A 14,105-nucleotide genomic window follows, 5' to 3' on the forward strand; every position below is an offset into this window, starting at 1 on the left:
GAGTCTATGATCAAATGAATAGTAAAACTGTTAATGTTAATGCTTGCCGTCTGTGACAGATTAAGATTGAAAATCAATCTCAGAGGCTGACACCACTGTTTTTACTATCAAAGTTAACCCTGAGACGCCGCTGAAGTATGACGTATGTGTACTATATGTACAATCATCAGCTGGCTTTGCTGGTGTGTGTGTTTTAGTTTAAGTTGTTTTCCTCATTCTTTTCTTTGTTTTTTTTTTTGTTTTCAATTTTTCACCTGGTGTTGTTGTCTTCGCTTTGATTGTTTTGTGTTTTTTGTTGGCAGTGTAAATAGTATACCGATTTATAAGTCCTACGATTCCCGAAATATCCAACTTAATCGAAACTCTCAAAACTTCTAAAGTGACACGCAGTACGTACATGCAACGCTGTGAATACACAAATAGAAGAGTTACAATCGCAAAAGTTTTGTTTGGATAAACAATCGAACAGGTGGAAATTTAGAAAAACCGGCCCACCTTCGTACTAGTGGTGTTGTGAGAAATTATTGTTCGAAGCTAAAACGCAGCATGTCGAAAAAACTATTCGCCTGGACGAGTTCACTAAAAAAGCCCAACAAACTAGCAACTGATGCAGTTGTGCTGGAAGAAAATCAACGAAATTCAGGTGACTCATCGGACACAATACAATCAAGGGCGGTATCTATTACTCCGTCAACGCCGGAAATGAGACTTTCACGTCAATTTGATAATGAGCATAGCATGTCTGCTGTGCGAACGAGCGATTCATTGGTTGACCCGTTCAACACATCGAACTCATTATCGCTAAATAGTGTACAGCAGAATGTTTACAATTTTTCACATATTAATGGACTGCTTATCGGTACGAATGTCCAAATAAACAACAATATCGAACCATCGCCGGAACGACGATCCAACTCAGTAGATGGTATACAAAAGACAAGGTCGATTGACGGTGAGTGATGATATATTACACACAGTTTGTTGTTGCTCGGTGCAAGTACCTAAAATGTGTATTGAAATTCCATTAATCAGTTATGATGAGATCCAATGAACCAGTCAACGAAAGAGTGATGGACGTCATATCAACTCACTTGGGTGAAAATTGGCGAGGTCTGTTCCGTCATCTGGGTTTCTCGGACGGTCAGATCGATCAAATGAAGGAAGACTACCATCCGAATGGGGTCAAAGAGGTGATTTATCGACTACTTTTGGATTATAGCCGGAACAATGACGATGCATCGTTGGGTCATTTAACAAAGTTGATGTGGAAATTAGGCTACAGAGAATGTGTCGCAATACTGAAAAGGCATTGGAAAAATGGTGATCTTGTAAGTGAATCCGAAACGAATAACGCTAACTCAGGAGGTGGTAAAGGTAAGACCGTCGAGTGAATTTAGAAATTTTTATCTTTTGAGAAATTATTGATAAGAAAAACATTTAACGTTTTCGAAAGAGAAATATGATTTTTGTAACTGAACATGAGGTGGTCCAGAACTTATGATTTAGTCGTTAAAGAGTTGAGAAATCGATTTTTACTTAAAAGTATAGAGTCTGATGATCACAACGTTGTCTTATTGATTCCAACAAATTTTTATAATTTTAGTGTTTAATGTGATAAAGGGGTCTGCTTAAAGCAAATTTATAAAAATGTAAAATTTGTAGAAAAAGAAAATATTTTTCCGAAATAAAAATGAAAAAAATTCAGATTTTTAGTTATGATTCACGAAACACACCGTTCACGATTTAATTCAGCAACGTAGTCAACTTACTCCAGTATTTTACATTGAACAAGAGATATGACGTACAGAAAAGGTTCCGTTCATAAGGAGTATTAGCGTTCGCAACACCTAAGACTCAACTCAAGATAAAGTGTTCATGTGAAAAGTATGTTCTGCAGTTGTATTAGTTTCACATCGTTTTCTGTACTTTCAACAGAACAAAAAGGAACACTCGTCGCATGAGTGTGAAATAGGAGAAATATAAAAACAGTGAAAAGGTCCTTTTCAAAGGGATGGAACAAAGAAAACTCACGTTCGGCATCGGGGAATCTTGCACACGCGATCATAGTATGTGTCCTTTTACTACATGTAACGAAAAGTCGCCCCTTCGAGGTGAATCTGGCACACCATGAATTTATATAGTGTGCCAGATTACCCTACACCAATCACGCCAAATTATAGCAATTTTTTTTGACATTTCTGCATGACCAGTCACCGGCAACATTTATTTTCCAAACTTTGGTGTCTCCATACAATGTCTGGCTGGTTACCAAAAAGACATCAGCTTCCAATGCGCAAAATTTTTAACTTTCAAAGCAGCACCGCAATTTCTATCTTTTAGGTGTAATCTATCACAGGCGGGGCAAGCATATCAGCAGTTCTACTATCGAATCTATCAACGCACTTCAACCAAAAGTGGTACTCTAAATAGGGTACAGAAACTTGACAGTGTTCCATACAAAATTTTACACTGTAAATAGAGTGTGGTAAAAATTTCATACAAAATAGTACTCATAACAAGCTCAATCGCGACTTAAGTGCAAGTCTCCTAAAAGGATACGGCCAACTAATCTTATCCATCCTTCTCTGATCTATTACTTCATTGTTGATTTTGGTACTTATCTTTGATTTGATTTAAAATCTTTTACTTCATTAGTTTTGAATATGGTTTTTTTCTATTATACCGCATTGTCATTCATTCTTGAAGTCGTTATTTATTTATTTATGCGTATGGTTCCAAATTACAAAAACTTCTTACACCAAAAACTATCAAAAAGATAACAAAAAAAAGACAACAAAAAAGACCAAATTAAGCTCAAACGAAAATATCACAGATAAATTAAGTCACTCACTTCATAAATTCAAATCCAGGTTTTCCAACCACAAAATTGATTCCGTAGTCATTGAATGTATCTCATATATGCCACCTGAGAATCGTCTAGCAGGACAGTCATTTATGATGTGACTCATTGATTGTATCGATGAACGGTCGCAATCGCACAATGGAGAGTCCACGTAACTCCATTGAAACATTTTCTCTGCACAGCACCCATGTCCGGTGCGCAGTCGATTTATTGTTTTCCAAAGCTTACGGGGCATACACAAGCCAGGAACAGCTTTGGTTGGGTCGTCGATGAGAAATTTGTTTTCAAAATCCGGGCATTCCATCCATTTTTGTCGCCACCGCTCCTCAATGGAATAGTGTTCGTCAGTGACAATATGATCCTTCCAAATTGGGCGTCTGGAACTGAGTCGATGCGGTGGTGGGTTCGTCAAGTCATTTACGATCGGCAATCTGTCGGCGTGTTGGTGGTTCATACACTGAAACCAGATTCTCTGAGCGGCCTTTTCTCTCCTCAGTTCAGGAGGAGCAATGTTTGACAGCACCGGTAGCCAAGGACGTGGCGTTGATTGCACTGACCCCGTGATAATTCTCATGGTTTCATTTAATTGCGTGTCAATTTTATCTACGTGTGCGCATTTGTACCAAAAAGGCGCCGCATATTCAGCCGTCGAGTAAACGAGTGCCAGTGCCGTAGTTCGTAGTTCACTCCCCAATCTGTGCCAGCCACTTTCCTCAGTAGATTATTTCGTGACTTTAGTTTTTGATTCGATCGATTCGATTTGAGTCGATCTAGGTGGACTCCCAAGTATTTCGGGTTTTTGTTGTGTTTAATCATCCATCATCAAGTCGTTATGAACAACAGATGATGTATAACCGCTGTGATATAAAGGTTCGATTTCGGCAATGTGTGGATCTGTTCAGAGGCGCTTCTAGCATACTGCGCGCCCTGGACCACTACAATCTAGCGCCTCGTTTTTGATTGTTTTTATTTTGTAAATATATTTATAGGTCAAAATTTATTTGTAAGATTAGAGTAAAAAAATTGAGACATGCGTCTTCGACTTCAAGCAAGCCTTTACCAAACACTCATATCTGATTCAGTCTTCCAGGATTGAACAAATACCCCGAGAAAATTTTTCTTTCTTTAGGAGGCATCAATGCTTAGCTAAAATTACAGCCATTTGTGTGTCACGTACTTCATTTTTGTTAATATCTTTTCATCAGAATCTGATTTAAAAAATGTACGACCGCAATATGTGTTACGAATGTGTAAGCTTTAAATAAAACTTAGTTTTCGTTGTATTCGTTTAACCACTGGTCAATGACCAACTCTAAGAAAAGTGAGCACAAAAATTTAACGAAATTTCCATAAACTGCTCAGTTTCCTCAGAGCTGTTCAAACTGCTACAGCCAAATCTATTCTCTGTTGAAAGCTAACAAACTCGTGGTCGTTTTTGCGGTCGTCATTGGTCTACATTTTTGAAAAAGGATTCTGGTGGAAAGGTACAATCAAAAGTAAATGGAAATCCAGTGTCCAAATGTATGTTTCGTGTCCTGCAGCAGGACATGTAGGACATTTTTTTGAGATACATGAAAAAAGCAGGATTCCAATTAAGGTTCAAAAACTGCCAGTCCCTTAATCCATTCACATTATTCTGCGGTTAAGCTCGAAAATAAAAAAAATCCGTTACAGTCGGATAAATATAGATTTCGGGATTTTTAGAGATACCATCGTTTCTGTAATTCTCTCAATTGCCATTTGAAATTACATGCGAAATGAGAGAATACAGAAAAACGATGAAAACGATGATGCCTCTTAAAATCCCGAAGTCTATGTTTCTCCGACTGTAAATTGAACCAGAGACGAGGAGAAAAGTACATTCCGTTTTGGCGGATTTGCACTTTGATTCCTATTATTTCCTATAATTCCTAATAATTTCTAAGAATTCCACGATATTTTCTGTTACTATCCAATTCATTGTCTACTTTTTAGAAACAATTTTCTAAAATTTTTCTTTCCTTTTCTTTATTCCGATAATTTTCTAAGATTTCCTCCAAATTTAAAGAAAACGAACAAAAACCGTCGAAATTACTGCAGTGTCGTAGCTGCCGAAGTATCCGGTAAATAATAAGAATTGAAGTAAATACTAGAAATTGAAGGAGTTACAAGAATTGACTGGTAATACGAGAAATTGAAAGTAAATGAAAGGATCAATCAGTGAGTGAACTGTATTTTACAAACCGAATAGCTAGGACCGGAAACCTGCAGCGAGTGAGAAGATGAAGTTTTTTTTTTTCATTCGCTTAGTTCTTTCGTTTGTCATACTTATCCGTATTTCCTTTCATTTACGTCAAATTTCTCGTATTTCCAGTCAATTCCTTGTAACTTTTCAACTTCTAGTATTTCCTTCAATTCCTCGTTTAGAGATATGATCTAAATCAATAAAGTAAACTATCAATTTCTACACTGACGGGATGACGATAAAGACTTGAGCGGTCTGCGTAATTTCCTCATACTGTATTCGAAAGATGTCAGTGTTATGATAGGAAGGCCGCGCAGCGGACTTTTTTTTCCTTTGAGGCAACATCCCATGAATTTTCATGCAAAGTATGAAATTTTTGTTCGCATATTCCAGCGCCCCATTTTACCAGCGCCCTGGACCATGGTCCAATTGGTCTCTATGAAGAAGCGCCACTGGATCTGTTAGAAGCAGAGAAATGTGGCCACAGGCGTACCAACTTATCATTTCTCTGGCTAGAAGATTGCAAGCATTTACGAATTTGGTACGGCGATGTTTGAGATTTCTCTTTTCATTCAATGAAAACAATTTGATTCGTTTGGGCTACGCTATATTTTTGTGATTTAAACTATAAATGGAAAAAACGATCACAATAATTTTAACAGCCAAATCTACGCTTTAAATTCAAACTAAAATTTGTTCAAGTTCAAAAGCCAAATGATGATAGAAATCAATCAACCATTCTCTATACCTTCCATTCCACATCACTCCTACTTCTAATAAAAATGATGGACATTACGCTTATCCGTATGACAATGTATATCCCATACTTTCCATTAAAGTCTCTTTGATCGCTGGTTGGAGCGCTTTTTGCATGTAAGACGTCAATATGCTTCGAACACCTTTCGAAAACAAATCCTCCAATTCTCTCGAATACGCGTCATCCTGTTCATCAGAATTGGCCAATTCAACGTTCTGCCATTGACCGGAAAATGGTTGACCCATCCGATGTCCTTCTCTGTTGTTATCAAAGTAGTTACCGAATGTTCTCGACTCGCTGCGCGAATTCGAGTTATCGAGAAGTTCGTCGTCAAATCGGATATCATCCGTGGCCGTTAATAGTGCATCGTCTATGGATCGCTTTTTAAAATTGTGCGGTCGATCCAACCGATCGTATCGATCATATCTGTTAGGACCGTACGGAGGGAAATCGTAACGTCTTTGTTCATCGTTGTTTTGATCGAAAATGGGATTCCGTTTTGAATTTTGGCGATATTTGAATGGACTCAGACCGTCACAGCCATGGGCGTAAACGGAAATGAAACCAGGCTCGGCGAAATGTGAATCTAATTGAAAACATTTGAATTTTGAGAAAGATTCAACAACCAGCGGTTCGTAATCATACCTGTTCGTACTGATGCTGCACGAGACCGTTCCTCAACGATTGGTGTAGTGTGGAATTCAATACCAGCTCGGCGTAAACGTAATATCATTTCGCAGTTACCCTGATGTGGTCGAACAAAAACCTTTCCCGAAATTGTTAAATCTGGAAAGACTAACCGTGTGTCTAGCGTTCGATTTTCTGGAACAAATGTACATTTGTCCACATGAACCCATCGTGCGTTCGTCGGTAGTCGGACCTGCAATATTAAAGTAGCGGAATGGTTATGGGTCAATCATTTAAAATTGAAATCCTTACCCGTAATTCTGCTACTTCAACGTTACGATGTGGTATGGCACGCTCGTCGCTGTCATAATCGTAGTCCATTTTCTCGTTAACATTGCTAAAGTAGGACTTTGTCGTCAGTGGAGATTGAGTATAAGGTGGTAGGTCAATGTGAGACTAAAAAGCAAAATTTCTTGAGGATGTTGAGCTGGTTTCAAACGATCAAAATTAATTACCCGAAATCCGGAACGTGACTGGTCTTTTCTTAACATTCTCTCAAGTGCCATTTCAAGCTTCGACGAGCATCTCATTGGATAGTGATTTGGATATCCTTAAAATGTTAGGAAAAAATAATTGAATCCGATAAACCACACCAGCACTCGTCTGGTAGATTGAAATTTGACTCTCACTCAAATATTTAAATTTCCTGATAAAATCTAAGATCGGCGCATTCGTCAACAAAACTCACACAAAAAATTCAATTAGAGAAGTCAGTGGTGTTCAAGAGAGTAGAACCCAAAGCATCGGTATTTCCGCAATATATGTGTTCACGGTATGCTACTTTCGAAAGTCATTGCAATGAAAGTTTTTAATTTTCTTTATTTGGAAATTATTTAAAATCAAATCTGCAAAATACCATCATTTTAACTTCGAGTAGGAACTGTGTTAGTAAAACCCTACGCAAGGGTCATACTTTGTCTGCTATAAGTAAACTCTGAACTCGTTCAAACTAGCTGATAAAGAAGTTTAGGCAATTGAGAGCAGAGAAAACTTAAGAGTGATATCGCCAAAACTTGAACCAATTTTGGGGAAAATAAATACAATGGTTCGGCGATCCAGGCAAGCTATAGCTCGTTAGAATCGTCTTTCAATTCTAAGAAATAGGGATCTTTTAGTTTTTCTGTTAGTTTCCCATTTTCGGAGTAAACACGTGAAAAGTCATAGCATGTCAAGGGGTGGTGAAAACAGTTTTTTTGTGATAGCTCAAGATAGACTTGTTTCTAAAAGTTGTAAATTTGTAGGAATATAGGCCTTTGGCAGACCTTCATAAAGAGAATAATCATCGGTATAGGCCGCCACCCGTTCTTGACTTATGACTCAAAATATGGTCAATGTTTGGTCAGTGCTACTGGCTTGCAACAGAATTTATCCGCGGAACTGGCTATAGGGTGTTGTAGCTGGACTTACCCTCTTTCATTCCACGTATAAAAAACCCCAGATAAATTCTGTTGCAAGCCATAAAGTTAGTTGAAGTAAAATGTCGCTCCAGGGGACCCATATTTTTCAGTGTTTTCAACTTGTTTTTGGTCTTCAAACAGACTGGAGCGATGGGAATGAAATAAACTAAATCAAAATTACATGTTCAGCTCGAAATTGTCCTGAACCGCGCGATCATTGGTCTTGAAAATGTTGCTTTCCTCCTTCTTCGTAGAAGGTGGAAAACCTCATTTCTTTTACTTCACAAAATGAACAGAAACTCAATTGCTTGCTACGAATATAGGTTTATTGTAAAGCAGAGATGCGCAGCGTTCGTTTACATATAAAAAACGTTATTTTACACACATTTCCATATTGTGTGACCTCTTGTGAAGCACAAATTACATCTTGAGTGACCATTTATTGACTGTAAACGAACGCTGCGCATCTCTGCTTTACAATAAACCTATATTCGTAGCAAGCAATTGAGTTTCTGTTCATTTTGTGAAGTAAAAGAAATGAGGTTTTCCACCTTCTACGAAGAAGGAGGAAAGCAACATTTTCAAGACCAATGATCGCGCGGTTCAAGACAATTTCGAGCTGAACATGTAATTTTGATTTAGTTTATTTCATTCCCATCGCTCCAACCTGTTTGAAGACCAAAAACAAGTTGAAAACACTGAAAAATATGGGTCTCCTGGAGCGACATTATACTTCAACTAACTTTATGGCTTGCAACAGAATTTATCAGGGGTTTTTTATACGTGGAATGAAAGAGGGTAAGTCCAGCTACAACACCCTATAGTCAGTTCCGCGGATAAATTCTGTTGCAAGCCAGTAGCACTGACCAAACATTGACCATATTTTGAGTCATACGTCAAGAACGGGTGGCGGCCTATACCGATGATTATACTCTTTATGAAGGTCTGCCAAAGGCCTATATTCCTACAAATTTACAACTTTTAGAAACAAGTCTATCTTGAGCTATCACAAAAAAAACTGTTTTCACCACCCCTTGACATGCTATGACTTTTCACGTGTTCACTCCGAAAATGGGAAACTAACAGAAAAACTAAAAGATCCCTATTTCTTAGAATTGAAAGACGATTCAAACGAGCTATAGCTTGCCTGGATCGCCGAACCATTGTTTTCAAATTGGTTCAAGTTTTGGCGATATCACTCTTACAGTTTGTTCATTTCATTTTTACACAGTTTTAGATATGTCAGAGTTTTAAATGTACCCAGTCAATTAAGTTCTTCCCAAATTATGAATTTTTGGCGCAAAATTTAAAATTTCTATCGCGAATTCAAATATTGCGCAATTTGGGAAGAACTTAATTGACTGGGTACATTAAAAACTCTGACATATCGACAATCTTTAGAAACTGTGTAAAAATGAAATGAACAAACTGTAATACAATTCTAATGAGATGAACTAATGAACCTTTTTATCAAAATATTGCACTTTCTCCACACCGTTGTAGCTTCAATACTTTTTCATCAATTACTAACACAAATTCGCTCCATATTCTCGAAAAGGATGACTAAAAGCTTCGATCTTTTGATCTTCAAATCCGTTGAAGGAAAGTGTACGAACAAAGCAAAATTTTTAAAATCAAAATTCTTTTAACGTCTTAAGTCGAAGTTCGATTGTCCAACTAGGCAACTTAAGACAGGCTGAGCCATCTGTTAACTAGAGTGGTATCAAAATAAGTGATGAGCTCTAGCTAATGCAGTGCATATCAATATTTGCCGAAATTCAAGGAAAAAGTTGTTCAGTAAATTTCAGAAAATTTTCGGTAAATCTGGGTAAATTTCGACAATTTTTGGTAAATTTAAGTAATTGAAAGTCCCAATCATAGGCACTGATATAATGCCGTCTCCATTGTACAGGAAAATTTACTTTAAAACTGACGAAGTACCCGATTTTCTAGCGATACGTTGACAAAAATATTCCAAGAATCGAATCAAATGCCAGATTCGATAGTGACACACTAGAGATAATATGCCCTACCGTCTGACTAAGGTTAAGTATAATTTTGATTGTATTATACCTGACCCAATGAACGCTGTAACGACCACATAAATAAATATCACTTGTAACTGAGACCTGGCCATTATGTGTTTCACAAGAGCTGCACCACTTTGTACGAGAAACGAAATGTCGCCCAAAATTATCACAAAACAAAAAATTCTCTTTGTTTTAAACCGATCGCCTTGAATGACTGCAAAAGACTAACAATCCATAACACGGGAAAAGTAATTTTTTTGTTTTTTTTCTTTTTGCATGCAAGAATTAATCACATTTCCATATGGTACCCATTGTTACGATTTTTTTTTTGTAGAATATATTTATCTATAAGCATAAAAGTGGTATATATGTACTCACAGAGCGGAGGTAGCTAACTTATCTACATAATCTTGCATTTTATGTCTCATGTAAGTATGAAACCTACTTTATGAATGGGTGAAATTAATTTATTTTTACTTAAAAATTCGAGAGAAAAAAAGAAGACGAGAAAATATCATTTCGTAGCGATTCGTCGTCTTCTGCTCAATCTTTTTTTTTATAATGAACGAAAGTTGCCATAATTTTTGTGGTTAGATTAGCGGAACGTTCGTTTTTTATTAGATTTTTTTATGCCTTAAATTTACTGTAAAATTATACGCACTTTCTCATATATAACAAAACGCTTGCCATTAAGTAATAAATGATCATTTCATCATCACCCAGCTCACAATGATGATACCCAACGGAAAATAAATTCAGAGGATTACATGGTAAGGTAAACGATTCTTCTTAAGCCTCATTAAGTCGCTTACGGGTCGGTGTGGACAGAAAGTTACGACGAACCGAGTCATTTTTTTATCAAAAGGAACATCAACTTCGTTAGACACTATATTATGGACAACGGCTTTCCGTTTTGTACCTTTCTCTGATCCTATCAACAATCTCTGAAAGGTTAAAGGGACATCACCCTCGACATCACCTCCACTTATTATTTAGTCAAATTATTCTATCGTGTCTTTAACCATAACCATATAAATAAATGAATAAATACCGTCTTTGATGTGAGACACACAAGTGTAATTTGCCAATTTAAGAAAATTATGTCCACAGTTTCAACATTACTGACCAAAATATGTGTACAAACTCTGAGAGTATATTAAGAGTAGCAGCAACACACTTCAAGCAAAAGTGGTACTCTAAATAGGGTACTGAAACTTGACAGTGCTCCATACAAAATTTTACACTGTTAAAAGAGTGGGGATAAAATTTCATACAAAAAAGTTCTCTATTTGTCAGGTTTCAATCGAAGCACTTTTGCTTGGAGTGCGTTGGTAGCAGAAAATCTGTCTCGTTGTTTTAAATGATGACTTTGAGTTACGTTAGGGTACATGAGTACTTTATACCCAATTTTTCGCTGGTGGTAGTACCAAGGCCACATTTTATATAGTGTGCACGATAAGTAAATCAAATTGAAAGACTGAGTTGGTTATGTCGAAATTTACGACAATGGAAATAATGCGAATTCGTAAAAATTTGGTGTGGTCATCCGGGTCATCAACCTTTGCAGAATAAATCCACAAAGAAATATACGACCAGGAAGTCAATTTTACATTTTTGGTTACAGGGAAATTTTAGTTACCAGGAAGAAAATAGTTTTACTTTGCCCATTCGGGCATTGCTCAAACTGCAAGAGTCATTGAAATTGATTACAGTAAAAATTAGACCGCTTGGAATAAATAAGTTCGTGTCATCAAAGACTTTCTTACACTCATAAGTGCGTAGTATTTAAATCGATCATCTAAAATAACAAATGACTCGAGAAAATAAAGAATTGACAAAAATGAAGAAAAGTTAATTTTGGTTGTTTCCAGTCAATTTTTTTTTGGTAAAAATTATTTGGCAGATGATGAGAAAAACTAAGCCAGCTTGTTTGAACTAAAATTGGGTGTAAAATTTAATTTTTGCGTAACGAAGCTGAAAGCGTCAACTCTAGCGATATCATTCATTTTAGAAATTGTACTTCAAAGACTGCGTCACACTTTTCTCGAAGAGATTTTTGTTGGGATATCAATCGTTTTAGAAGTTTTAGAACACTGCTTTTTATAACAGTTTATAACAGAAATTCGAAAATTTGACGAAAATCGAAAATTTAACGAAATTCGAAAATTTGACGAAATTCTAATATTTGACGAAATTCGAAAATTTGACGAAATTCGAAAATTTGACGAAATTCGAAAATTTGACGAAATTCGAAAATTTGACGAAAATCGAAAATTTGACGAAAATCGAAAATTTGACGAAGAAAGTAATTCTAACTCTGCCACCATTCAAGAAATATCTCCAAAACCCCAATTGACCCACCCATTTCCAACTTTCGCCATTTTTCACATATGCCCCTCTGCTCTACTCGTAAAACTCTGAGACTTTGGCGAAGAAAGTAACTCTCTATCAGCCACCATTCACAAAATAACTCTAAAACCCTAATTGACCCACCCGTTTCTAACTTTCGACATTTTTCACATATGCCCCTATGTTCTACTCGTAAAACTCTGAGACTTTGCCGAAGAAAGTAATTCTCTATCTCTCATAACCCAAAAAAATATTAGTCCTTTCATCCTACGCTCGAGTCGCTCAAAATTTGGTCACTCTAATCACTCTAGCTCAAACGAATCTGCCCCGATTTTTTTAATTATTTTTTTGTTCGAATCGTGTTACCACCTTTCATTTGATGGGCCGCACGCCTCTGTAGGTTTCAATACAGCTAAGCTACAGCCGAAAACGCGTTCCCGACCCTCGAAAACCACACACGGAAACCACTTCGAGGCCAATAAAACAAAATTCTGATTTTTCCTGGGGTAATGGCTTATCACATATTCATTTTTATGCCCACCCTGAGACTCCTGCAAAATTTCATGGAGATTGGCTGACTGGTTTCCGAGATCGACCGTCGATAGATAGATAGATAGATAGATAGATAGATGGAAACATACAGAGTAAGTTGAAAGATTTTGATTGTTTGGGAAAAGTCAATTTGGTGTATCTTGTATGAAAAGGGACCAATTTCAAAACGATGTATCTCCGGCAATTTCAAACCTACATAGTCGAGTGATAGCTCGTTTTGCTCGTATTTGAAGCGAGAATATGATAGAATATGTTTTGTGGTGATATAAACCAAAGAGTAGAAACTGAAATGTTCGGCTATATATAGTTGCCGCGTCTCAAAAAATTTTCTTCGTTCTTTTTTTGGAAGTTAGACTGCGTCCAGTCCTCCGCTATCGCTCCGGACATGATTACAATAAATAAAAATCGTCCACTCTATTCCTTCCCAACGTTCCAAGAATACATGCTGCGTTTCCTCTTTGAATAGCAATTGAAATTCTTTGCAATAAGTAATCTGTTGAACGCTTTTCCCCTGATGCTTTTTTCATCAAAGATCCTAATTTCGTGACAAATTTCTTTGTTTCTGAGCCCATGCAACCTAAAGATTCAAAACCAAGCGGGGTGAATAAATAATTTTCTTTAAGTTTTCTATAATGATTATGCTTTAATCTCTTCGCTTTCTCTGCAATTGAGCGTGCTTTTTTAGAAGTTTCACCAATGTGTGAAGGAGCCAACGTATCACGCACTGTCACATCCCATAAAAGAGATTTACCATGACTCCACGGAATTAGAGTCATACCATTTCTTTACCAGGTCTTTTACCGTCATCTCTAGAAATTCCTGGTGGCTGCAACAAAGTTGGAACATCTGCAGCAGAAAAAGCATTAGAAAACTCTTTGTTTACAGAATCATGTCGCGGCGTTATCCCTGTCTTAAGCTTGCATGATAAGCCATGCAAACCGTCCTTTTTAACTAACTCACCACAGACACACCTATACTCCTCGCATAATTGGGATCCTAAACGCAGACCAACAGCAATTCTTGCAGCATTGTTATCTAAGAGCAAACCTAGCTGACTCGACGGAACAACTTGCAGCCACATTGAAGATTCTTTAGTAGATGACGCAAGCAGTCTCGCACGATCAACAGATTCACCAGATTCAAACATCCCACTAAACTTGCTATTGACCAACGGAGAGTCCCAATTCTTCTGTACCGTCCTCTCATCATCGCTATCTGGAATCAAATTCACTAGGAATCGAACTCA

The 14,105-nt window shown here is 37.1% G+C and overlaps 2 protein-coding genes across 2 annotated transcripts; one reads left to right on the forward strand and one right to left on the reverse strand.

Annotated features, from left to right (window-relative positions):
• The first annotated feature begins 166 nt into the window (after nucleotides 1–166).
• On the forward strand, nucleotides 167–1,700 carry LOC119074147 (protein immune deficiency). The gene is made up of 2 exons (XM_037180147.1): nucleotides 167–952; nucleotides 1,033–1,700. Exons 1-2 carry the CDS (start codon nucleotides 547–549, stop codon nucleotides 1,389–1,391), a joined length of 765 nt encoding a protein of 254 aa, XP_037036042.1. The 5' UTR covers nucleotides 167–546; the 3' UTR covers nucleotides 1,392–1,700.
• A 3,975-nt stretch (nucleotides 1,701–5,675) lies between these two features.
• On the reverse strand, nucleotides 5,676–10,193 carry LOC119074148. Its single transcript, XM_037180148.1, has 5 exons — nucleotides 10,002–10,193; nucleotides 6,987–7,081; nucleotides 6,784–6,927; nucleotides 6,490–6,724; nucleotides 5,676–6,430 (listed from the first exon to the last, which is right to left on the reverse strand). Exons 1-5 carry the CDS (start codon nucleotides 10,063–10,065, stop codon nucleotides 5,886–5,888), a joined length of 1,083 nt encoding a protein of 360 aa, XP_037036043.1. The 5' UTR covers nucleotides 10,066–10,193; the 3' UTR covers nucleotides 5,676–5,885.
• Nucleotides 10,194–14,105: the final 3,912 nt, after the last annotated feature.

The sequence above is a fragment of the Bradysia coprophila genome, unplaced genomic scaffold (assembly GCF_014529535.1).
Source record: "Bradysia coprophila strain Holo2 unplaced genomic scaffold, BU_Bcop_v1 contig_138, whole genome shotgun sequence".
NCBI classification, from domain to species: Eukaryota; Metazoa; Arthropoda; class Insecta; order Diptera; family Sciaridae; genus Bradysia; species Bradysia coprophila.

Coding starts and splice junctions, on each gene's coding strand:
- LOC119074148 (XM_037180148.1), bottom strand. CDS start 10,065: ATGGCCAGGTCTCAGTTACAAGTGATATTTATTTATGTGGTCGTTACA. Junction 7,082..10,001: donor TACAGCGTTCATTGGGTCAG/GTATAATACAAT, acceptor TAACATTTTAAG/GATATCCAAATCACTATCCA. Junction 6,725..6,783: donor TTGAAGTAGCAGAATTACGG/GTAAGGATTTCA, acceptor TTAATATTGCAG/GTCCGACTACCGACGAACGC.
- LOC119074147 (XM_037180147.1), top strand. CDS start 547: ATGTCGAAAAAACTATTCGCCTGGACGAGTTCACTAAAAAAGCCCAAC. Junction 953..1,032: donor AAAGACAAGGTCGATTGACG/GTGAGTGATGAT, acceptor TCCATTAATCAG/TTATGATGAGATCCAATGAA.